Genomic DNA, 24,035 nt, shown 5'->3' with positions numbered 1-24,035 from the left:
CACTTTCCGATGGGCAAAGCATGGGTTGGTGACATACAGGACACACTCAGATGCCTGAACTGAACACAGACCCCTCCAGGGGCAGCAGCTGCAGGCACAGTCCTGTTGCCTGTCACTGGTGTTCAGCAGGGACAACCTGGTCACAGCTCCTCCTCTGCACTGTCCTTCCTTCACCCTGTCCATCTCCCCTGTCCCTTTCTAGGCCTCTATTCATCTGTGAGCCTCACTGGTCTCTGTCCATAGCCTTTTCTTTTGCTAAGAGCACTTCTAACACCTGAGATACATTGTTACATCATAGAAATTCATTTTAAGTTCTTTTTAAATGTATCTCTATCTTGAAAATATACTTCTACCTACTAGAATACTTTCACCACACATGAACTAATGCTGCATCTATAAGAAGTGACCATGGGCTGTGTCAATTCTCACGGACACCCACCATGCTTGTTTGTCTCTGTCATAAAGGAAGGTGTGTTCCTGGTGAGCAGAACTGTGGAGGTGAAGTGACCATGGACTGGAAGATTCAGGGAGCTATGTGGACAGACACTGGACACCTAAAGTGGTCATTCACTGAAAGGGCTATGGTGCAGTTGTTTTGAGTCCTGAGAGCCTGGAAGAGTGCAGTGACAAAGGCACAGGCTCTTCAAGTAATCTGTGCCCTAAGGGCCACACTGGTGGGAGAGAGGGCAGGGTTCAAGGTCAAGGATGTCGTGAGCTCTGGCAATGGCTCTTGAGTTTGTTCAGGGACAGATTCTGAGCCCTGGCACAGTGTTCACTATAACACGGACACATGGGCTCAGCAGTAGAGAGGACTCCATGAACTTGGACACTGAGGAGCAAATTGCTAGGCGGCTCATGATGCAGATTGATTTCTTTCCCATGTTTGTCCACTACTCAGTTCTCTTCCCACTGAGTCCCCAGGGCAATGGCTTTGTCCACATCCAGCTGTCCCTTGGCCAGACATCCCTTCCATGCAAGGACAGGAGGGGCTGTGTGACCCAAGAATGATCCTCTAACAGACAAGACCCAGAAAGTACACAGGTCAGCTCTCGGTCTCAGGTGTTCAGAACTTGGGAAGAAGGCCACTTGAGTGGTAAGGAACGAGGGGACACCGCTCACTGCTGCAGCTTCAGGGTGCTTCTGTTGCCAGAAGGGGAAGGTGAGATCAGGAAGGAAAACGGTTCTTGTTTAAATTTCAAATATTCTTGTTAATCAACAATAAAGAAAACAGTTTTAAAAAGAGGAGATGATAGAAATCTGGAGAAAATGATCAACTTTCTGTAGTCAACAATCTAGAAAACACGTGATATCATTTTCATACAACACAAAGCATGACCAGGCCGGTTTACAGTGTTTACTAATTAATTCTTCACATATAATGGAGCAAGTGCAGCTTTCACGTGCATCTCAGCAGATCTCATCCAATTAGAGCAGGTTTTAAACTTCAGTAGGAATTAAGCCTTGAGATTTCCCCAAGAGTCTGCTTACAGAGAGCAGAACTCACCACCACATCCTGTCACTCCTCCTTCCTGTAGAGCCCACGGCTGGCACATAGGACCAAGAACCTGTGATGACCCTGCAGATGATGTCTCCAGCCTCCCTTCCTTTCCACCCTCTGAGCATTCCACAAAAATCCATCACTCCATGTGACCAAATCATGAACAAAGAAATGGGGTTCACACCCAGAGTCTGATTATAAGATTGGGATACAATTGGAAAAACACAGAATGAGGCAGAACTAGGAAGGAGGAGAAGTCTCTACCCAAGCATTCAGAAAGCAGTGGGAATGTTGGCAGCTCAGGGAACTGTGAGGATGGTGAGCCTCTGTAAGGAGGTGGGTGTGACTGAGGAGCAGCCATGCTGTGGCTTAGTCAGGCCTTGGATGTTCTCCCCAGCTTGGGAGCGTGATCCTCATATGGGATGCTGGAGGTTGTTAGATCTAAGAGGGAGGTGGAGTCTAGTGAGAGGTAACAAGCCTGTCCCATCTGTGTTCTGTGTTCTGGCTTCCTTTCTCTTGATGTGGCCGCACCACTACCAAGCACTACCACCATTGTAGTATTGTTATAAAGGGGATACATTCAGATCCATCAAGTGTCCATGGCTCTGTCCAGCACACTCCACTCTCAGTCCTCTGAGCTGCACTGAAGAAGAGGTCACTGAGTCAGGCTGTCATGCACCCGGATGAGCTCCTGCAACTTCTGCTCCAGTTCCTGAGCCTTCTGCCGCAGCTTTGCAGCAAACTCTGCACCCTCCTGCAAATGTTTTGTGTCTTCTATGATGCTAATTATATCTAGTGCTAGGGAGTGACTTGCAGTGGCTGCAGCAAAGATCCGGTCGTTTTTGGTCATTGCCAGAGCAGTGCCTCTAAAGGCTTTCTTCACCTCTTTCGTGCTTTTGGCTGACACTTTCCCTGTGGTCATTAGACGCTTAGCTTTATTTGCTAGGTGAGGGTTGGCTTTTTCCAGCTTGATGGCATCAATGTTCTTCTTTATGTCATCCACATTCTTAACAAATTGCTTAGATACAGAAACAAGCCTGGTGGTGATCTTCTCCAATGATTCTGTAATGTCCTTCTCAATGTTGTTGCTTTTAATGTCATTCTCAGTGTCGTTGCTCCTTGTCAGAAGCTGTCTAGCTTCAGCTTCTAATGACGCTGTGCTTACCTTTTCCACAATGGTTGTGGAAACACTCGTCACAGCCGCTGCTGCTCCAAGCCCCAAGCCTGTGGCTGAAAGTCCCAAACTGAATCCTGCTGACACAGGTGCCAGAGCGAGACCAAGGACTGTCAGGACCCCAGACACAGCACCGGTGGACTTGGCCACCACTTGGGTGATGGAGCAGCCCCTGTGCACCTTGTCAATCTTGTCTGCAAGGGCGTGGAGCTTCCTGATGCTCTCCTCAAGCTCCTGTTTCATCTGAGGATAAACTTCCAGAAACCTTTTCTTCTCACGTGAGGCATCTTTCACTTTCCTGTAAAGGGAGAGAACAACTAACAGAGTGAGGAAGAGAGTTTGGAAAGATCCTGTGGCAATCAGAGCATCTGCTGGGAATGAAATGGAGGATTGTTTTACAGCTGCATAATGTCGTTCTTGCATTGATGAGCAGGTTGGATCCACCACACAATGTTTAATTGTTAAGGACACGATGAGTTAAAAACCATATTAATGTGTCCTTTAAATTTTTTATTTTATTTGTTTGAGTGTTTTGCCTGCAGGTGTGTGTGTACCATCTGCAGTCCTGGTGTCATGGAGGGCAGAAGAAGAAACTGGATCACTAGACCCAAAGTTACAGGCAGTTGTGAGCCATCATGAGGATGCTGGGAACTGGATGTCAGCCACCTGGAGGAGCAGCCAGTGCTCTTAACTCCTGAGTCATCTCTAGTCACTTACCACACATTTTTATTGCTAGACATTTAATAAATATGGCATCCCCTCAAGGCCAATATACCAACATACTTCTCTGTAGGAACTCTAAAAAACAGAGAAGTGAGATTAGAAAAAAAACTGTATTTTAGGAAAGTTAGTGTTCTCCAAAGAGTACACTTTTCCCAATAAAAATCCTGGTCTTGCCATCAGCTACTGGGAACTGACCTGTCTACTCTACAGTGACCTGCTGGTTTGGATGTCCACATTTGCTTTGGGACTTGTGATTTGAGACTCTGCAAATTGCACACCCCTGAGAGAAAACCCTGCACAGGTATTCTTTGAAGCTGATGTCTCTTTGCCCTGCAGCTGTGTGTACACCTGAGCTGGTGGGGCTGCTCACAGCTAAGACCCTTCCTCTCAAAGCCCAGCACAAAATGTTCCCTTCCAGCTGTGAGCAGAAGATAAAGAACCATGAGTGGATCCCCATTTCTATGTGGGTCCCATCCCCAAGGCACCTCACTGTGCCTATGCAAGTGTTTCAGTAACAGGCAAAACTGAGAAAGCACAACATGTGGGTTCCCTAGAATGAATTCCCAGCCTGAGAAAGGTGACATGTGGTGGGATTTTGCTGTCATTTCTGACCTCCAGGGGATCTAGACACTAAAGGCATGGACTCCAGGAGGGAGGGAGACCCCAGGTCTCTCATGGAGACTGTGTATGTGATCAAGGCCCTGCAAAATTCTGGAAACTGAGGCTTATGTGGAGAAATATTTTTCCTTGGTCAACTTTATTATACTATTCAGCACTACTTTTATAGTGTGGCTTGGTCTTGACTTTTCATGTGTTTTCTGCAATGGCTGGTGTTCCCCGCCCAGACTTGTCAAGAATCTTAAGTCAGTTGTGAGACTGCCCTACTTTTGATACTCAATACTCAATCAAGTTCCTGTGTTTAACTTTTGCTATCTTAGTCTTGACCTCCCTCAGGAGGAATCCCATGAGGTCAGCTTCACAGTGCCCGTGCTCCCTGCTCACTACTGCCCCTCACTCAGCTTGTCTGCCAGAGTCTCCAGCTGAATGCCTCTCCAGAAGTGTTCTGTCTCTTTCCCTTAGAGCAGCAGCCCAGACCAGCACCTTCCTGACTGCTAACTCGTGTCAGAAAACGGCTTCTCTGCCAAGGCATCTTTCTTGGTGTATGTCGCTCCCTGTTAGCTTTCACACAACTGTGCTATGTCTTGAGGACAGCAGAAAATTCTCCCTTGATATTTAGATGCACCGTTAGGATGTGGCTAATCAGGTAAAGTGTTTGCCAGGAAAACACGTGGACCTGAGTTCTGTGTTCCAGAGTCCACATAGAAAAGCTAGGTGGAATTCTTTCTATCAGGCTACTGTTACCTTAACCCAAACCACACAATGGAACAATGAAAAAGTCTCATGTAGAACACTGATGCAAAAACTTCACAAAATATTGGCATACTTAATCGTAGAACACTTAAAAAATCATGCATCATGAACAAGAAAAATTCATCTCTTACTTGATGGTTCAATGTAAGAAAGTCTGTCAATGTAATCTACAATATAAACAGACTGAAAGAAAAAAACCACATGATCATCTCCTTAGATGCCGAAAACAGCCTTTGGCAAAATCCACCCCCTTTCATGATAAAGGTTTTACAACAATCACGGATACAAGAAACATACCTAAATATAATATAAACAATCAACAACAAGCCGACAGCCAACATCAAATTAAATGGAGAGAAACTGGACAAACCAGCTCTTTCCACAAGTTGTTGTCCGAATCCATCTATGGTCGGCAGGAGCTGCAGGGCCACTGTGCTCCATGTGTCCCAGAGATACTCAACCACAGACTCAATGAAGCCTTTCCTCTCTAGATGGGAAGGAAAAGGAATATGATTAGAAGACCATGCTGGAGAGCTTGAATGGCTTCAGGAACTAGGTTTTAAATTTGTTCCTGAGCATCTGTCCCTTCAGGTATAATCTGGTGTCACTTTTGATAGGGACTAAGTTGTGACCCTTAACACACTTGTTAAAGCTCTATCCCCAGGTGACTATATTTGGAGATAGAGAAGGAAGCAAGTGAGGTTGTGAGTGAGGTCCCTGACCCAGAGGGTTAGTGTCCTCACAGGAGCCAGAAGAAGCGCCCTCCCTCCATTCCCTCCTTCTCTGTCTCCCCCACCCTCCCCTTTCTCCCTTTCCCTTACTCTCTTCTCTCCAGACACACAAGAGAGACCTTGGGCTAGAACAGGGTACAGGCTCCCTCTGCCAACCCCCAGGGCCAATCTGCCACACTTTGATTGTGGTTGCTGGATTCCAGAAAAGTGAGAGAAGAGGCCTTCTCTTTAAACCACCTACCCAGTGTAAGTTTGTGATGGCATCCTGAGAGGATATATTAAGGTACTGTCTTGGTGCTTTGCAGAGACATGTATGGTTTTCAGCTCAGAGCAGTTAGAAAGTGAATCTCTCATCCCCAGGAAGAAGGAGAGTCCAGTGATGGCATCCATCTACTGTGTGCCTGGGGCCCAGTCCTTGAATGTGATGTTTTTCCTTGATTTTTATTTCATGTATAGGAAGATCTGCCTGCTTGTATTTATGTCTTTGCACCATGTGTGTCTCTGGTGACGGAAGATGGCCTTGGGCTCCCTGGAGCTGCAGTTACAGCCTGCTGTGAACCTGATGTGGGCGTTGGGAACTGAACCCATGTCTTATGAAAGAGCAGCAAGCGCTCTTAACCACTGAGCCACTCTCTTGTCCCAAACTTGACTTTCCTCACTGGAATGATTAGTTATTAATTCTGAGTTCTAATTAATTAGTTATTAATTCTGGATTAATAAATATCTGGGAGATCAGTAGCCCTTCTCTCGGTGGGGTGTGAGGGAGTTCCCAGAAATAACAGATCCTAAGTTCTCTGAGTGCATGAGTGGTTCAAAGACTGAGCTGGGGGCACCTTGGGAAGTTGAGCCTGGCTGGGGTCAGGACGGCAGCTGGGATGTGTCTTTGGGGTTGATTGCCGTCTTGTCTTGGCTCTTCATGTTACTGCTTTTGTGCGCCACGAAACGGACTGCCCACCCTGCCTCCCTTCCAGGATGGACCAAAATATGCAATATTGTCAGTGAGATAATCTGCTTTCATTATTTACAACAATGACAAAAGTGAGTGACGTCAGCTTTAACAACTAACTTGTACAGAATAAATGAGCGAGTGGTCTCAGAGCCAAGAGAAGAATTTTACAAAGCCAATACAGGCCGGCATGGTGGTGCACACCTTGAATCCCAGCACTCGGGAGGAGAGGCAGGTGGGTCTCTGTGTGTTCTAGGCCAGGCTGGTCCACATAGGGAGTTCCAGGAGAGGTAGAGCTACGAAGTGAGATTCTGTATTGAAAAATAAATGAAAAAAACCCAAACAAAACATTAAAAAGAATTGGATTTGGCAATACCAGGCAAAGAAGATAGGAAGTATGAGTATTTGTGGATTATTCAATATATATACATACACACACACACACACACACACACACACACACACATATATATATGCCAAGACTCTACTAATTCAGAATTTAAATTTTTAACAATAATTTTAAGTGATTTTTGAATATTCATTTTCAATTGTACCATTGTAATTGTATGTATTATGAAACACAGTATGATATTTCATGATAAATTAAAATTTTATCATTTACTTTAGAATGTTCAAAATAGGACCGGAGAGATGGCTCAGCAGTTAAGGGCACTGGCTGTTCTTCCAGAGGTACCGGGTTCAATTCCCATCACCCACAGGCATCTTACAAACTGTCTGTAACTCCAGCACCAGGGATCCAACACCCTCACACAGACATACATGCAGGAAAAAGAAAAATTTACATAAAATTAAAATAAATCATTAACAAAGATTGTTCAAAAGTCAATTCTCACTATCACTACCTGCTCTGAAACATTCAATTAATTACTCTTAAACATCAAATTAGCTAGCATTTCTTTTTTTGGTTTTCTGAAACAGGTTTTCTTGGGTAACAGCCATAGCTGTGCTAAAACTTGCCCTGTAGAGCAGGCTGGCTTTGAACTCACAGAGATCCACCTGCCCCTCTCCTTCCTGATTGCTGGGATTAAAGGCTTGGCCACCACCACCTGGCCCTAGTCAGCATTTCTGATGTGTGATAAATGGAATCCTGAAATGATGGTGCAGATCCATAACCAGGACATTGCAGATGAGGCAGGATTGTGAATTTGCGGTAAGCTTAAGAAACATAGCAAGACTTTTTGAGTGACAGGGGAGAGAGAGAGAGACAAGGGAGAGAGAGCGGTAGGGAGAAAAGGAGAATGAAGAAGGGAGGAGGCACACGGGGCAGTTCCAGCAGTAAAGGCCTTCATTCACGACCAGCAGCAGAACATGTGAACACAGGGCTCAGGACACCAGTGTGGAACAAGGGCTGGTGTAGAGGGCTGTTCCTGGGTAGAGTCACTTCTGAGCAGACCTTTCTTGTTGTTGTTATTGGTTTTTTTCTGGTCTTATGTTTCAACTTCACTTTTTTACATGACAAAAGAAAAACCAGGCCTGGCTTGAGACCAACACATTCGAAAAGAAGCTCTGGTCCTGGCTGTGTAGGGCAGGTGCCCTGACACAGCTTGGGGATGGGGATTAGGTCCGCTGGAATTAATGGGGTGCAGTAGAGGCTGCAGCAGGCTCTGCTCTGCCTGGACACATGGGGACACTCGGCTCTGAATAGGTTATAGGAGGTGAGAATCTCCAGGTAGCATAGATGGACTGTGGGCAAGGTCTCTCTGGGGTGTAGTAACTTCCTGCTGAAGCAGTTAGAACAGGTGGGTGTCTGAGCTGGTGCAGGGTGGGCTCCCTCCTCAGGGACAGCGCCACAGGGTCAGCTGAGAGCGAGCCACCAAGAGAGGGCTGGAGCTGCCTCCCATCTTCACATTCCCTGCCTCCTGCTCCCTCCGTTCCTCCCTCCTTGGCTTCCAATTTTCAAACTGGGTATTGCTGAAGTTACTCCAGAGAATGCATCCAAAGACATGGCTAGGAGGGCAGCTGCTCTAATCCAAACTGGGGAACTCTCTGCTTCCCCTTGGGGTTCTCCTTCTGCATCTTTGACTCCTCAGCAGGCACTCAGCAGGGAGGCCCTGGCAGTCCTAGGCTATGAACAGCAGCAGAGAACAGACTGATTACCTGTGGAGCCCATGACAGCTGTGGGTCTTGGTGTCACTCACGGGATCCTGAGAGGTTTCCTTACAGCTCACCGGGTGTCCGGGCTACAGGAGGAAATAACAACCTGTGGGATAGAATGGGGACAGCTGCTGTGACCAGGGATCTGGTGACCTACAGATCATTCGATGTTGACTGCCAAGGGCCGAAAGAAAGTGACTCAAAGCATGTCTGCTCCCCAGACTCTGTGACTGCTATGTAAACGAGCCTGCCTTGTGGCTCCAGCCCTGCTGCCCTCTGTCCAGGCAAGGAGGAGGACTTCTGTCAATGTGGGGACAGTGCAGTAGGTGTCAGCTGAGGACACAGCTGTGGAGAAACAAAGACCCTGAACACAGAATGAGAGATGGAGAGGAATATATTGGTAGCTACCTTTGGGTTCCTCCCAGTACCCTGTTAGTATTGATTATGAGTTCTTTTCTTTCTTTCTTTCTTTCTTTCTTTCTTTCTTTCTTTCTTTCTTTCTTTCTTTGTTTTTTTGTGTTTTGGCACAGGGATTCTCCATGTAGCCTTGGCTGCTCTGGAACCCACTTGTAGACCAGGCTGGCTTCTAACTCACTGAGTTCCATATACCTGTGTGTTGTTGGTTTTCTTACTCCTTTGGGGGACTGCCACCCAGCTCCCAAATAAATCACACATGGAAGCTTATTCTTACTTATAAATGACCGGCCTTAGCTTGTCTTTTTTTTTTTTTTTTTTTTTTTTAGCTCTTCTTAACTTAAATTAACCTTTCTCTCTTTTGCCTCTTGGCTTTTTCCTTTCTCTTACTTCAGTAAATCTTACTCTTATTTCATGGTTTGCTTTGTAGCTGGATGTCTGGCCCACAAAAGAGTAATAAAAAAAAAACCTCACAACATTTTAGCAAACTAGTGTGGTCTATATTTCCATATGGCCTGAGAAAGCTGAAAAAAGGGAGGATATGGCTTCTTTTAGAGTTTCTATGGGGGCCAGATGGTGGTGGCACACACATTAAATCCAAGCACTTGGGAGGCAGAGACAGTGGAATCTCTGTGCCTTTGAAGCCAGCCTGGTCTACAGAGCTAGTTCTAGGACAGGGTCCAAAACTCAGAGAAACCCTGTCTTGAAAAATAACAACAATAAAGAAAGAGTATGTACGAGATAGTGAAAACTTGAGCAGCTAGTATATTAAGTAGGAACAAATTTAAAAAGTAAAAATGTCAGAGCAGGCCTGAGGTAGTGAACTCCATAGGAGCAGGACCGAGCCAGTGACCTAGGACAGGGCAGGCCTGAGGTAGTGAACTCCATAGGAGCAAGTCTGAGCCAGTGACCTAGGCCAAATCAGGACTGAGCCAGCAACCTAGGCCAGAACAGGTCTGAGGCATCAAACTCCAAAAGGACAGGACTGAGGCAGCGACCTGGGACAAAGCAGGCTTAGGACAGTGAATGCTACAGGAGCAGAAGCAGGAGCTGAACAGACCAGGGTCATTTGTGGAGGCAGGATTGGGCCAGAGCAGACTTGAGACAACAAACTTAACAGGAGCAGGTACAGGGAGCGAATGGGCCAAAACCAGAGACTGGTGCAGGTGCAGGCATGAATCTTGGACCTATGGGGGACTAGACCTGAGTCAGGATCCCTGTGTGTCTGGGCGTGAGTCTAGGACCTTGGAGGGAGTAGGCCTGAGACAGGTCCTCTGCGGGTTTGGGCACACTCGAGTCTCAGACCTCTGAGGGAGTAGATCAGAACCAGAGACGTTTATAGGACCAACCCCAAGCCAGGGGCCCTGCAGGAGAAGATCTAGACCAGGGACTTTTACAGAAACAGATCTGAGCCAATAACCTAGCCTAGAGCAGGCCTTAGACAGCAAACTCCATGGGAGTGGAGCAAAGCCCAGGAGTGCTGAGCAACCTCCAGGAATAAGGAGTGATCAATGGCGTAACTAGAACTGTGGCACTGAGTGTAGCACGAGGAACAACCATCTGAGCCTTGGATTCACTGGCACCTAGAAGATTAATCATCAGAATCACAGACAGTCACGATCACACCCATTAGAGGAAAAGATGAGTACACAAGTTAAGAACACATGCAACACCACAAAGAGCAACACAGTACCAGTAAAATCTAGAGAGCATACTACAGCAAGAATTGGACAACCAAATATAGATGAAGCAGAAGAACATGAATTAAAAATAACTTCAGGAGAATGTTTGAGACTCTTCAAGAGGAAATGAGAAATTCCCTCAAAGAAATAGAGGAAAAGACAAACAAAAAATTGGAAGACATCAGCAAATCCCTTAAGGAAAACCAAGAAAAAACAATCAAAGATGAAAGAAACTATTTGAGACTTGAAAACTGAAATAGAGACAATAAGGAAAACACAGGACAAGAGAATTATAGAAACAGAAATTATGAGAAAATGATCAGGAACCACAAACGCAAACATAAACAGCAGAATACAAAGAATGGAAGAGAGAATGTCAAGCACTGAAGATACAATAGAAAAAATAGACTCCTCAGTCAAAGAAAACATTAAGTCTAACAAAAGCTTAACCCAAAATATTCAGGAAATATGGGACACCATAAAAAAAGGCCAAACCTAAGAGTAATAGGTATAGAAGAAGGAGAAGTTCAACTCAAAGCCACAGAAAATATATTTAACAAAACCATAGAAGAAAACTTTCCAAACCTAAAGAAAGATATGCCTATGAAAATATAAGAAGGGTACAGAACACCAAACAGACTAGATAAAAAAAAGTCCTGTTGCAACTTAATAATCAAAACACTAAACATACAGAATAAAAAAAGAATATTAAGAGCTGTGAAGGGAAAAGGCTAAGTAGCATATAAAGGCAGACCTATCAGAATTACACCTGATTCCTCATTGGAGGCAATGAAAGCCAGAAGGTCGTGGTCAAGCATTATGCAGACAATAAGAGACCACAGATGCCACCCATGACTATTATACCCAGCAAAACTTTCAATCACTATAGAAGGAAAAAACAAGATATTCCACGACAAAACCACATTTAACCAATAGCTACACACAAACCCAGCCCTACTAAATATTAGAAGGGAAACTCCAACCTAAGGAAGTTGGCTACATCAACAAAAACACAGACAATTGATAGTCTAATAGTAGCAAATCCCAAAGAAGGGGAAAACACACAAATTAACATCACCAACAAGGAAAAGTAAACTAACAGGAGATAGCAATCACTGGTCATTAATATCCCTTAATACAGATGGGCTCAATACAGGCTAACAGATTGGATATAAAAACAGAATCCATTCTTATTCAGCATACAGAAACACACCTCAACCTCAAAGACAGACATCGCCTCGGCGTAAAGGGTAGGGAAAAATTTTCCAATCAGATGGACCTAAGAAACAACTGGTGTAGCTATCCCAATGTCTAACAAAGTAGACTTCAAACTAAAATCAATTAAAAGAGACAAAGAAGGACATTTCATATTAGTCACAGGAAAAATCCATCAAGAGGAAATCTTAATACTGAACATCTATGCCCCAAATACAAGGGCTCAGTCATATGTAAAAGAAACACTTCTAAAGTTTAAACCATACATTAAACCCCACACACTAATAGTGGGAGACTTCAACACTGCACTCTAACCACTGGACAAGTTAGTCAGACATAAAAATGAACAGAGAAATAAGGTAACTAACAGATGTTATGACTCAAATGGACTTAACAGCCACTATAGAATATTCCATCCAAACACAAAAGAATATACCTTATTCTCAGGACCTCAAGGAACTTTATCAAAAATTGACCTCATACTTGGTAACAAAAACCTCAACAAATACAAAAAATTGGAACAACCCCATGTATCTTATCAGATTACCATGGCTTAAAATTAGAATTCAATAGTATTACTAATTCCAGAAAGCCCATAAATACACATAGAAATTAAACAATGTTCACTGAATCATCAATGGGTCAAGGAAGAAATAAAGGGAGAAATTAAAGACTTCCTATAATTTAATGAAAATGACCACATAACATACCCAGATTTATGGGACACAACGAAAGCAGTGTTAACAGGAAAGTTCGTAGTACTAAATGTCTACATAAAGAAGCTGGAAAAATCCCACACTAGTGGATTAACAGAACATTTGAAAACTTTAGAGCAAAAAGAAGCAAACTCACCCAAGAGAATTAGACGGCAGGAAATAATCAAATTGATAGCTGAAATCAACAAAATAGAAACAAAGAAAACAATACAAAGAATCAATGAGACAAAGAGCTGGTTCTTTGAGAAAATCAACGAAATAGACAAACCTTTATCCAAACTAACAAAAAGGCAGAGAGAGAATATCCCCATTAACAAAATAAGCAATGAAAAAGGGGACATAATAACAGACCTGGAGGAAATACAGAGAATCATCAGGTCATATTTCAAAAACCTGTACTCCACAAACTTGGAACACTTAAAGGAAATATACAACTTTCAGGATAAATATCACTTACCAAAATTAAATCAAAACCAGATAAGCAAATTAAACAGATCTATAACTGCTGAAGAAATGGAAATAGTCATCAAAATCTCCCAACCACAAAAAGCCCAGGAACAGGTGGTTTCAGCTCAGAATCCTACAATACTTTCAAAGAAGAACTAATACCAATATTCCTCAAATTATTCCATACACTAGAAACAGAAAGAATATTGCCAAACTCTTTTTATGAGGCTACAATTACACTGATACCCAAGCCACATAAAAACACGACTAAGAAATAGAATTACAGACCTTCTCACTCATGAACATTGATGCAAAAATACTAAATAAAATTCTGGCAAATCGCCAGGCGGTGGTGGCGCACCCCTTTAATCCCAGCACTCGGGAGGCAGAGGCAGGCGGATCTCTGTGAGTTCAAGACCAGCCTGGTCTACAAGAGATAGTTCCAGGAAAGGCTCCAAAACCACAGAGAAACCCTGTCTTGAAAAAAAAAAATCTAGCAAATCAAATCCAACAACACATCAGAACCATCATCCACCATGATCAAGTTGGCTTCATCCCAGACATGCAGGGATGGTTTAACATACAAAAATCTGTCAATGTAATCCACCATATAAACAAACTGAGAAATTAAAAAAAAAAACAAACCACAAGATCATCTAATTAGATGCCGAAAAAGCTTTCGAAAAAATACAACATCCCTTCATGATAAAAGTCTTGGAGAGAGCAGGGATACAAGGAACATACCTACACATAATAAAGGCAATATACAACAAGCAACAGCCAACATCAAACTAAATGGAGAGAAACTCCCAATGATTCCACTGAAATCAGGAAAAAGACAAGGTTGTTCCCTCTCTCCATATCTATTTAATATGGTTCTTGAGGTCCTAGCTAGAGCAAAAAGACAACAAAAGGAGATAAAGGGGATACAAATTGGAAAAGAAGTCAAACTCTCACTGTTTGCTGATGATATGATAGTCTACATAAGCGACCCCAAAAATTCTACCAAGGAACTTCTACAACTCCTAAACACTTTCAGAAATGTAACAGGATACAAGGTTAACTCAGAAACATTATAGGCTGAGAAAGAAATCAGAGAAACATCACCCTTCACAATAGCCACCAATAGCATAAAATATCTCAGAGTAACTCTAACCAAACAAGTGGAAAACTTGTATGACAAGAACATTAAATCTTTGAAGATAGTAATTGAAGAAGACACCAGAAAGCGGAAAGATCTCCCATGCTTTTGGGGAGGTGAATTAACATAGTAAAAGTGGCAATCTTCCAAAAGCAATCTACAGATTCAATGCAATGCCTATCAAAATCCCAGCAAAATTCTTCACAGACCTTGAAAGAACAGTACTCAAATTCATATGGAAAAGCAAAAAACCCAGGATAGCCAAAACAATCCTGTACAATAAAAGAACTTCTGGAGTCATCACAACCCCTGACTTCATTCAAACTCTACTGCAGAGCTACAGTACTAAAACAGCCTGGTAGTGGCATAAAAACAAACAGGAAGACCAATGGAATAAAAGACACAGATATTAATACACACACCTTCGAACACCTGATTTTTGACAAAGAAGCAAAAAATATCAAATAGAAAAAAGAAAGCACATTTAACAAATGGTGCTGGCATAACTGGATATCAACATGTAGAAGAATACAAATAGATCCATATCTATCATGCACAAAACTCAAGTCTAAATGGATCAAAGACCTCAACCAAAGCCAGCCACACAGAACCTCATAGAAGAGAAAGTGGGAAGTACACTCGATTGCATTGGCACAGGAGACCTTCCTAAATATAACCCCAGTAGCCAAGATACTGCGAAATACAATTAATAAAAGGGACCTTCTGAAACTGAAAAGCTTCTGTAAAGCAAAGGACACAGTCAACAAGACAAAACGACAGCCTACAGAATGGGAAAAGATCTTCACCAACCCCCCTCATCGGACAGAGGGCTGATCTCCAAAATATACAAAGAAATCAAGACATTGTCATCATACAGACCTAAACAGAGAACTCTCCACAGAGGAATCTAAAATGGCTGAAAGACACTTAAGGGAATGTTCAACATCCTTAGTCATCAAAGAAATGCAAATCAAAACAAGTCTGAGATTCCATCTTACACCTGTAAGGATGGCCAAGATCAAAAACAATCATGACAACTTCTGCCGGAGAGCTGTGGGGTAAAGGGAACACTTCTGCATTGCGGGTGGGAATGCAAGCTGGTACAGCCCCTTTGAATGTCAGTGATGTGATTTCTCAGAACATTAGAAAATAACCTTTCCCAAGACCCAGCAATACTGCTTAAGGGTATCTCTCCAAAGGATGCTCAATCGTGCCACAAGGACATGTGCTCAACTATGTTCATAGCAGCTTTGTTTGTCGTAGACAGAACCTGGAAACAACCTAAATGCCATTTGACTGAAGAATGGATAAGGAAAATGTGGTACATTTACACAAAGGAGTTCTACACAGCAGAAAAAAATAACAACATCTTGAATTTTGCAGGCAAATGGATGGAGCTAGAAAACATCATTTTGAGTGAGGTGACCCAGACCCAGAAAGACAATTATCATATGTACTCACTCATAAGTGGTATTTAAACATAAAACAAATAAAAGCAGCCTACATATCACAATCCCTGAGAACCTAGAAAACAACGAGTACCCTAAGAGAGATCTAATCTACATGGGAAGTAGAAAATGACAAAATCTCCTGAGTAAATTAGAAGCATAGGGACCATGGGATAAGGTTGAACAAGAGGGGAGAGATATGTTGGGGGGGGGGAAGAAAAATGGAGAGCTCAATAAAAATCAATAAAAATTTTTTAAAAAAAGTAAAAATGCCCGACACAGTTGGAGTAGGTGTGGCCATGATGGAGGAAGTGTGTAGTAATAAGAGCGGCGGGGCTGCGTCCCCAGCACCCCGGCTGCCTGCTCGGCTAGCTTATGCCCTGAAATAATTACACGGACACTGTATTCTTTTAAACACTGCTTGGCCCTTTAGCTCTAGCACTTACAGGCTATTTCTCACATCCCGATCAACCCATCTCTAATAATCTGTGAGAACCGGTCTTACCAGGAAGATTCTAGCCTAGTCCATCCTGGGTTGGAGCTTCATGGCGTGTGTCTGCCCGGGAGCGGGGCATGGCGTCTCTCTGAGGCATCTGCTCCCGAGAGGAGAGCTGTCGAGTCTGAGCTCACTTCCTCTCCCTCCCAGTGTTCTGTTCTGTTTACTCCTCCCACCTATCTTCTAACCAATAAAATGGGCCAAGGCAGTTCCTTTATTAGCCAATGACCTTCCTCCATCATTTCCCCTTTTTCTGTTTAAACAAAAAAAGGAAGGCTTTAACCTTAACATAGCAAAATAACATATAACAAAACAGTTATCAAGTAAAAGTTACAATAATCTTTATCATAACTAAGGAAAACTATAACTATAACTAACTATTCTTAACTCCATCAAAGACTCCAGAAAGATACAATACTACCTAAGCAAACAAGAAAAAAGCAACTTTTAAAACTCTAGAAATGACAAAGACATCTCGCTGCCTGGACAGTCACCCAAAGTTCCTCTGTACTGTTGGGGCATCCATCTTCAGCCTTCAGGCTCATGGTATCCAGCCAACATTTCCATAAAGCAGGAAAATTCAAAGGCAGTCACTATCTGCTTGTCCTGAAGAATGTCTTGCAGACTCTTTCATGAATCAGGAACCCCGAAAGATCATCTCACCATAGGCAAGTTTAGTAGTCCTCTCTCTGTGGGTTCTCTGTGTCCAGTTTATGCAATAGTCCAGGCAAGAGCAGTTTCTTGCCCAAATGGCTATCAAACTCCATAACGAGCCTCTTCGATGCCCATCTTCCTCTTGAAGTAGATTCGTGCTGCCAGGAGCACAGTGTCTCATTGTCATGAAACATTATTAAAACATTTAAAATGCCATATTTTATAATCTTTGAAAGATATGAAGAATGCCTATCTAAAATATATCTATGTACATCTAGAAAATCTTAACTAACATGACTACAAACTTGACTATTATGATTATCTATTAACAATCTATATTTCTAATTATACATTACATTTTTAAATGAACTACACAATCACAGTTCCTTAATCAAGATCAGAAACACATATACATATAACAAAATTGACCTTAAATTTAAATCACTAAAACAAAATCCATATCAATGTAAATTATTCATATCTCTATCATATCCCCCTTTTATATTTTACATTTTATAAATGTAAAAGAACGTTTATAAACCATATTTGGGAACATGGGCGCAGTTTTTTCGCTCCAAACTGCTTCCTGCTGAATGGGGGCGTCGTTAATTAGGTCTTTCATGGTATAACCTGTGTGCTAGTTTCATCTCAGTTGGCAGTTGAGTGAAGCAATTTTCTGAAGATGTTCACTGCAACCCTTCAGGAGGGCGTGGTCCATCATACCATATCGGGATAAATGCAATCCACAAGGTCTGATCCTCTGTGAAAACAAAATGAGAAACTCCTTTCCAAAGCATCATGTCCTTAGGTCCAAATTTCAAAGTCAAGGCATCAAAATATCTATGTTGGATTAGTTCAGCAGCATTTATAAATAAATATCTTTTAGCATCTGTTGCTTCTTCCTCAGCATTTAAATAATTTAAATAGAGCATAATAGCATACAGTATCAAAATTCTCTGTGTATTTTCCATCTTTGTGTAGCTTTGTTTTAACATCTATTTTGTTTATTTTTACTGTTAACTCTTTGCTTTTTGAGACAGGTTCTTTGTATCTTTGACTTGAAGTAACTCTGTAGACCAGGCTGTCTTTGAACTCTCAGAGATCCGCCTGTCTCTGCCTCCCAGGCATTCGGGATTAAAGGTGTACACTCCTACACCTTGAACTCACAGAGATCTGTTCATCTCTGCCTTCTAGGCACTGGGATTAAAGGCGTGTGCTACCACACTTTGAAGTCACAGAGGTCAATCTCCCTCTGCCTTCCAAGTGTTGGGCTTAAAGGTGTGTACTACCACATACAACAACTCTCTTCCTTTTTTTATGCTTTTTACTTTAAGAACTTCAACTTTTAGTCTGCATATATTTTTAACACACTTTAAACCATTTAGAAATTTTCTCTGTCTTTGAATCTCTCTTTACTGTATATCTCTCTTTTTTTTGACCATACGAATCTTTAATTTTCCAAGCAATCTCAGTAGGACTAAAGGCGTGGCTTTGTCAGCTAGATCCAGTCCATTCCTTAGCTTTTCAGCCTCATGGCTGAGGTACCAGTTGTAGCCATGTTTACTGCCACAACTCTATGGCATTTTAAGGTCCCTGCCAGCAAGCGAGCTTCAGCAGCCTGTGCTTGTAAACCGCACGAACCGCCTGCGTAAAAGAGTCAGAGTTTGCCCTGGCAGGACAGCCCAGAAAGCTGGCATTTTTAAACGGCGCAGCTTTTTTCCTGCTACAGCTGAAAACCGAAAAGCATGCGTTCAGCTTTTCATCAACACTGTTTAAGTGTTTAGTGGCAGGACCTCTTAATGAGCTGCAGGGTTTTGCAGCTGAAGCTGAGTCAGGAAGCCTCTCTTAGATGAGAGTAGAACTGAGAAATTGCTGTTACCAAGAAACCAGGCACAATGCTTTCATTTTGTTCTAGAATTACTTCCCAAGCTGTCTCAGGCATTATGTGGAAGCAGTTGTCCACGTGGGCGCCATTTGTAGTAATAAGAGCGGCGGGGCTGCCTCCCCAGCACCCCGGCTGTCTGCTCGGCTAGCTTATGCCCCGAAATAATTACATGGACACTGTATTCTTTTAAACACTGCTTGGCCCTTTAGCTCTAGCACTTACAGGCTATTTCTCACATCCCGATCAACCCATCTCTAATAATCTGTGAGAACCGGTCTTACCAGGAAGATTCTAGCCTAGTCCATCCTGGGTCTGAACTTCATGGCCTGTGTCTGCCCGGGAGCGGGGCATGGCGTCTCTCTGAGGCATCTGCTCCCGAGAGGAGAGCTGTCGAGTCTGAGCTCACTTCCTCTTCCTCCCAGCGTTCTGTTCTGTTTACTCCTCCCACCTACCTTCTAACCAATAAAATGGGCCAAGGCAGTTCCTTTATTAGCCAATGACCCTCCTCCATCAGAAGTGTGTCACTAGGGGTGGACCTTGAGGCTTCACAAGCTCAGGGCAAGCCAGACTCTCTCTCTCTCCTGCTACCTGCTGATATGAATGTAGAATTCTCACCTATAAAAGCACCAGGTCTGCCTGCATGCCACCATGCCCATGAAATGAATTGGAATTTGAGAGCTCTAGAAAGGGTCAATGCAGTTCTTGATCACCTGCATATGACCAGGCTTGGATTTTAGCCTTAGTTTTCTTAACCTGAAAAGAGGGAAGATCCAACTGTTAAAAGCCACCTTCGGGGGATTCAGGGTCAAAGGCTGTGTGTTTGAGAGATCAAAGGACAGAGCCAAGAGAGGGGCCAGCTATGTGTCTGTACAAGCAGAGAATATTCTAGAAACTTTGGAATTATTAAAAATCACATTTCCCCTGAAAGTCAGAATCAGCTGAGTAACATCGTGCATAGTACTTTCCCTCTCAGAATCTCTTTTTCGTCAGATAAACAGAGTTAGGATTGTCTGCTCTGTTCATCCCTAGCAGGCATTGCTCTCTTTGGTAGCTGGATACCTGGCCGCAGAGGCCATGGGAAAGTGGGTACCAGGAAGAAGGAGCTTGTCTCTGATGCTGGAGATGCTCAGAGGGAAGAAGCCAGGCCCCAAATCCTGGATCCCAGATCAGTCAAGGACTCAGGGTGTAGATTGTTAAAATATAAACTGTTTTCACTTTAACTAATTTAAACAACATCCCACAAAGTGCACATAAACACAGGCACACACACACTTCCCAGTCAGCCTTAGCTCAACGAAACTATGTTTCAAACTTTGTACCACCAGCTTTCAAAAGTGTTTATTGCCTAACACTTAATTTCTGTGTCTGGTGGCAGTGCACTCCCTGGAGTTAGTGGACTTTGGTAGAGATGTGTGTGACAAGTCTTGGTTGGCAACTTGACTACATCTGGAATTAAATTAAACCCAAATGTTGGACACACCTGTGAAGAGATTTTCTTAATTTGTTGTGGCAATGCTCACTTCTAAGTCAGATATTTAAAGTGGGAAGATGCTTCTTTAACACAGACCTGTTGAAGAAGGAAGCCCTGACTCTAATCTAAGCCACTCCTTCTGCTGAAAGCCTATATAAGGTCATGAAAGAAGGAAGTTGTTGATCTTTGACTCCATGGTTTCGCCTCATTAACAAGTCCATTCCTTCACCAGGGTCAGGTTCCAGACCTTGAACCTTTCTCAGAGGTCCCAGCCTGTTGCAGTCCCTCCTGCTAATCCCCTCAAGCAACTTCCATTTTTTCAGGCCCATCCTAGCCTTTTCCTCCCCATAAGATGCCTGCATCCTCCACCCACTGAAATCTCCCAGGCCTCCTCTTTCTGACTGGCTTCTGCATTCCCTCTGTGGACTGAACACAGTGTTTTCCTGGGCCTCTCTCTCCATTAGTCTTGGTCCAGCACCAGTGTGAGCCATGTTCCGAGTAGTAGCCCAATGCTGGTTCCAGATCCATCTAAGTGGATACTGTCCTATTGAGCCCACAGTGCCCCTGATCTGGGCTCTGGGAGACATTTATTGGACACAGAGTCACCAATTTCTGAGGACATGGCATCAATAAAGGATAACAAGTGCTTGCTTTTTAACTATCCTCTCTGTCCTCCTTGCCTCTTCTAATCCTCCAATGTTTCTAGAATGTTCTCTTCGACGGGCACAGGGGACTAAACCCCCTCCCTAAACACACACCTGAAGTCTGATCTTTGACCTTGTGGTTAACACACAGTTCAGCGAGTTGTTTACCTGATTGTTCACATTTTCCTTTCCTGCCCCAACACTGACACCCTTCCCCAGCTAATACACAGGGAACCATTTCTCTCTCCTCCATCCCCTACAGGCTGGACAGAGGTCAGGGAGGGCCCAGAGAGGTCAGGTCTGACACCCACCTGTTCAGCCTCTTCACAGACTCTTCAGAAAAAGCCACTCCCTAGGTCCTCAGTTTCCCCATGGCATGACAGAGATACATACTCAGAGACAGTTGGTGGCTCAGCCTCTGGGCTTCCTGTATCTCCAAATCAGCATTTGTCCCCAGCTGGTCTAGGCAGCCATAGTCTTGGCCCAACGTCAGATGCTCTCAAGGATCAGCGAGTTCTGAGTCTCCTGCCCTCCTCCACACCCTTCAGTTTCTCCATTTCCCCAGCTGCTGGACACCCAGAATCTGCTTTCTGTCAGGAGTTGCTGTCTGGAACCCTATGCATCCTAGACCCTGAGCTGAGCCCTAGACCATATGCTGACCCCATCTGAGGGTTTGCCCATCCTTTCTTGTGTTTAGTGCAGAGGGAAATATCCAGATGCCAACCTGGCTGCAGGTTCTTCTGAACTCTGGGCTGGCGATGATGCCTGAGTTCCCTGGGCTCATCCCTACAATGAGGCATTTATCCCTCTTTCCCCAGGTAAACCTGTGAGGATGAGGAGGCAGAGCAGCCAAGGAGGCTCAGCTTACCAAGGAGTCTCTGCAGGAATGAGTTTTCCAGGACCCAGATGTTCTAGGCTGTGTAGATCTGGTCACGGCTGAACATAAGTCAGAAGGAGCAGCAGCCTCTGGCCTGACGGACCCTGCTGGGAAATGGAAAGCAAAAGTCTCTGGAGCAGCAGCCTCTGGCCTGAAGGACCCTGCTGGGAAATGGAAAGCGAAAGTCTTGCCTGGGCAGCCCTGATCCAATCTACACACTGGAATGGACACTTGGAGGGTGCCACCCACAGCCCTGCCCACCATACTAGTCAACAGAGTGACCTCAGCTTAACACTCCCAATTCTGCTCTGGCCAACCCCATCTCTGGTGGGCTCCCCACAGCGGTGAGACATACCAGCACAAACTGAGGACCCCTGCACAGATCACCCCCACCCCTTCCTGCTCTGGCAAGCCTCCCCCCGTGTGTAACACGAGGGCCAGGCTGCTGTTTGTTGTGGTTTTGGTCCCGCCTGGTACCCCACAACTGTTTAGCCCCAAAGAAAATCACACATCGGTCTCCATAAATTATAAGCTGATTGGCCCATTAGCTCTAGCTTCTCACTGGCTAACTCTCACATGTTGATTAACTCATTTTTCTGATCTGTGTTAGATATGTGGCTCAGTACCTTTTTCAGTGGGGCAGATCACATCCTGCTGCTTCGGTGATCTGGGCAGGAGTGGGAGGAATCAACTTCCTCCTTCCCAGAATTCTCTTGTTCTCATTGTACCATTTCTACTTCCTGCCTGGTTTTCCCACCTATACTTTCTACCTGGCCAATCAGCGTTTATTTAAAACATGATTGACAGAATACAGACAATTCTCCTGCACCAACCTTCCCATCCCCTATTGCACTTCAGCAGAATGTCCCTCCGTGTCCCAGATATTTGATGAGGACAGAGCTACTGATGGTGGCAGGCACAGTGCATAGCGGCCCCCTGCCAATATTGATACTTCTGCCACACATTGGATCACATGACCCCTTGCATAGAGGAGCCAAAGCCCACTGCAGACAGGAAGTTTGAGTCAACAACAGGTAGTGACGACTGTGGAACAAGTCAGCTTTGTTCCATGCTGCATGGGATTTAAACAAGGCTGGACGTCGTTGGCCATTGACCCTTGTGTCAGGACAGGTTCCATTCCACTCGTGTGTCCTTGGAGCTTGGTGGCCATCCTCACTCTTGAGAGATCCACACTACTGCTGCCAACACGCTTACTTCCACATCGGACTGGAGTTTAAGCATCATTTCTTATTATCCAGAACTTTCCTGGTTTATAACAGACAGCAGTGATTGTGTTAATATGGAGGGAGCGCTGTGACTTTCTGTTGAGGATACTGAGCTACTGGGAGAGGTAATGGCTTAAATCTCAGGATTCAGAGACTTTCCAAGCCCAAGCCAAGATTTACCATCAGACATTAAACTCTTGTGACCATACTTTCTACCTTGAAGTTATTTGGAGTCTGGGTAGTTCAGTCTCAGCACCCACATCAAGTAGCTCACAGCCTCCTGTGATTCCAGGTCCAGAGGAGCTGACAGCCTGTTATGACCTCTGTAGGCACGGCACACAAGTGGAGTACACACAGACGACCAGGCACCACTAACACACACACACACACACACACACACACACACACACACACACACAGACAACCAGGCACTTACACACACACACACACACACACACACACACTCACACACACACACACACACACACACACAGAGGGAACCAATAGGATTATCAAATGTAAAGTTATTCTTTGCTGCTCTCTTTCTCCACACTCCCCCGCTCTGTCTCTTTTCCCTCCATCACCAAGGCTTTAGCCTGAGAGTGAGAAATTCGCAGTCAGGTGCAGATCGTTAAAATGTCCACAGAAAGCTGAGTGACAGCCTGGAAGGGAGTCTCAGAGCAGAGCGTAGAATGAACCAGAACATTAATACAGTCATGAGGAGAGTCAACATGGAGCAATAGGACAGTCTACAGATTTGCCTGAAAGAGAGAACTAAAAATATCAACCTCCAGGTAAACAAGGAGAAACCATCTCACTTGGACATCCTGAAGATAATGCAAAAAAATGGATCACAGACCAGTGACATGACAAAAAATGTCATGCAGTGTGGCTGCCACTCCAGAGGTGGGGATGCCGAAAAGACCTTTGCTCCAGATGCAATTGCAGCCATTGGGAGTGTGGCCTTAATGCAAAGGGAAGTAAACTTGCTTTGGCTTTGGGAGGAAGGGGTGATCACCAGCACCACCTAGTGGACCTCAGAGGGCTCTGCAGCCATGGCATCCAGGCTCCCTGGTTATTACAACCATCCAGTTAACATTATGGGGAGTATGCTCAACTCAAACATGCTGCACACTGGTACTAGGTGCCCAAAACATGCGT

At 44.1% G+C, this 24,035-nt stretch overlaps 1 protein-coding gene across 1 annotated transcript; it reads right to left on the bottom strand.

The window, feature by feature from the left end:
- Window positions 1-1,187: 1,187 nt before the first annotated feature.
- On the bottom strand, window positions 1,188-21,775 carry LOC121461346 (apolipoprotein L3-like). Its single transcript, XM_041672381.1, has 4 exons — window positions 21,640-21,775; window positions 8,562-8,664; window positions 5,064-5,253; window positions 1,188-2,970 (listed from the first exon to the last, which is right to left on the bottom strand). The coding sequence occupies exons 2-4, from the start codon at window positions 8,572-8,574 to the stop codon at window positions 2,154-2,156; spliced, it is 1,020 nt and encodes a 339-aa protein (XP_041528315.1). The 5' UTR covers window positions 8,575-8,664; window positions 21,640-21,775; the 3' UTR covers window positions 1,188-2,153.
- Between the last annotated feature and the right edge of the window lie 2,260 nt (window positions 21,776-24,035).

This window comes from Microtus oregoni, unplaced genomic scaffold (assembly GCF_018167655.1).
Source record: "Microtus oregoni isolate MIOR12 unplaced genomic scaffold, Mior012 000022F_ref0000154, whole genome shotgun sequence".
Lineage (NCBI taxonomy): Eukaryota > Metazoa > Chordata > Mammalia > Rodentia > Cricetidae > Microtus > Microtus oregoni.
This window is presented reverse-complemented; position numbering and strand designations above follow the sequence as displayed.

What these genes read in the sequence shown, in the direction of transcription:
- LOC121461346 (XM_041672381.1), bottom strand. An exon ending in ATTGTTTATATTATATTTAG is followed by an intron (nt 2,971 to 5,063) that starts GTATGTTTCTTG and finishes CTCCCTTTACAG; the next exon opens with GAAAGTGAAAGATGCCTCAC.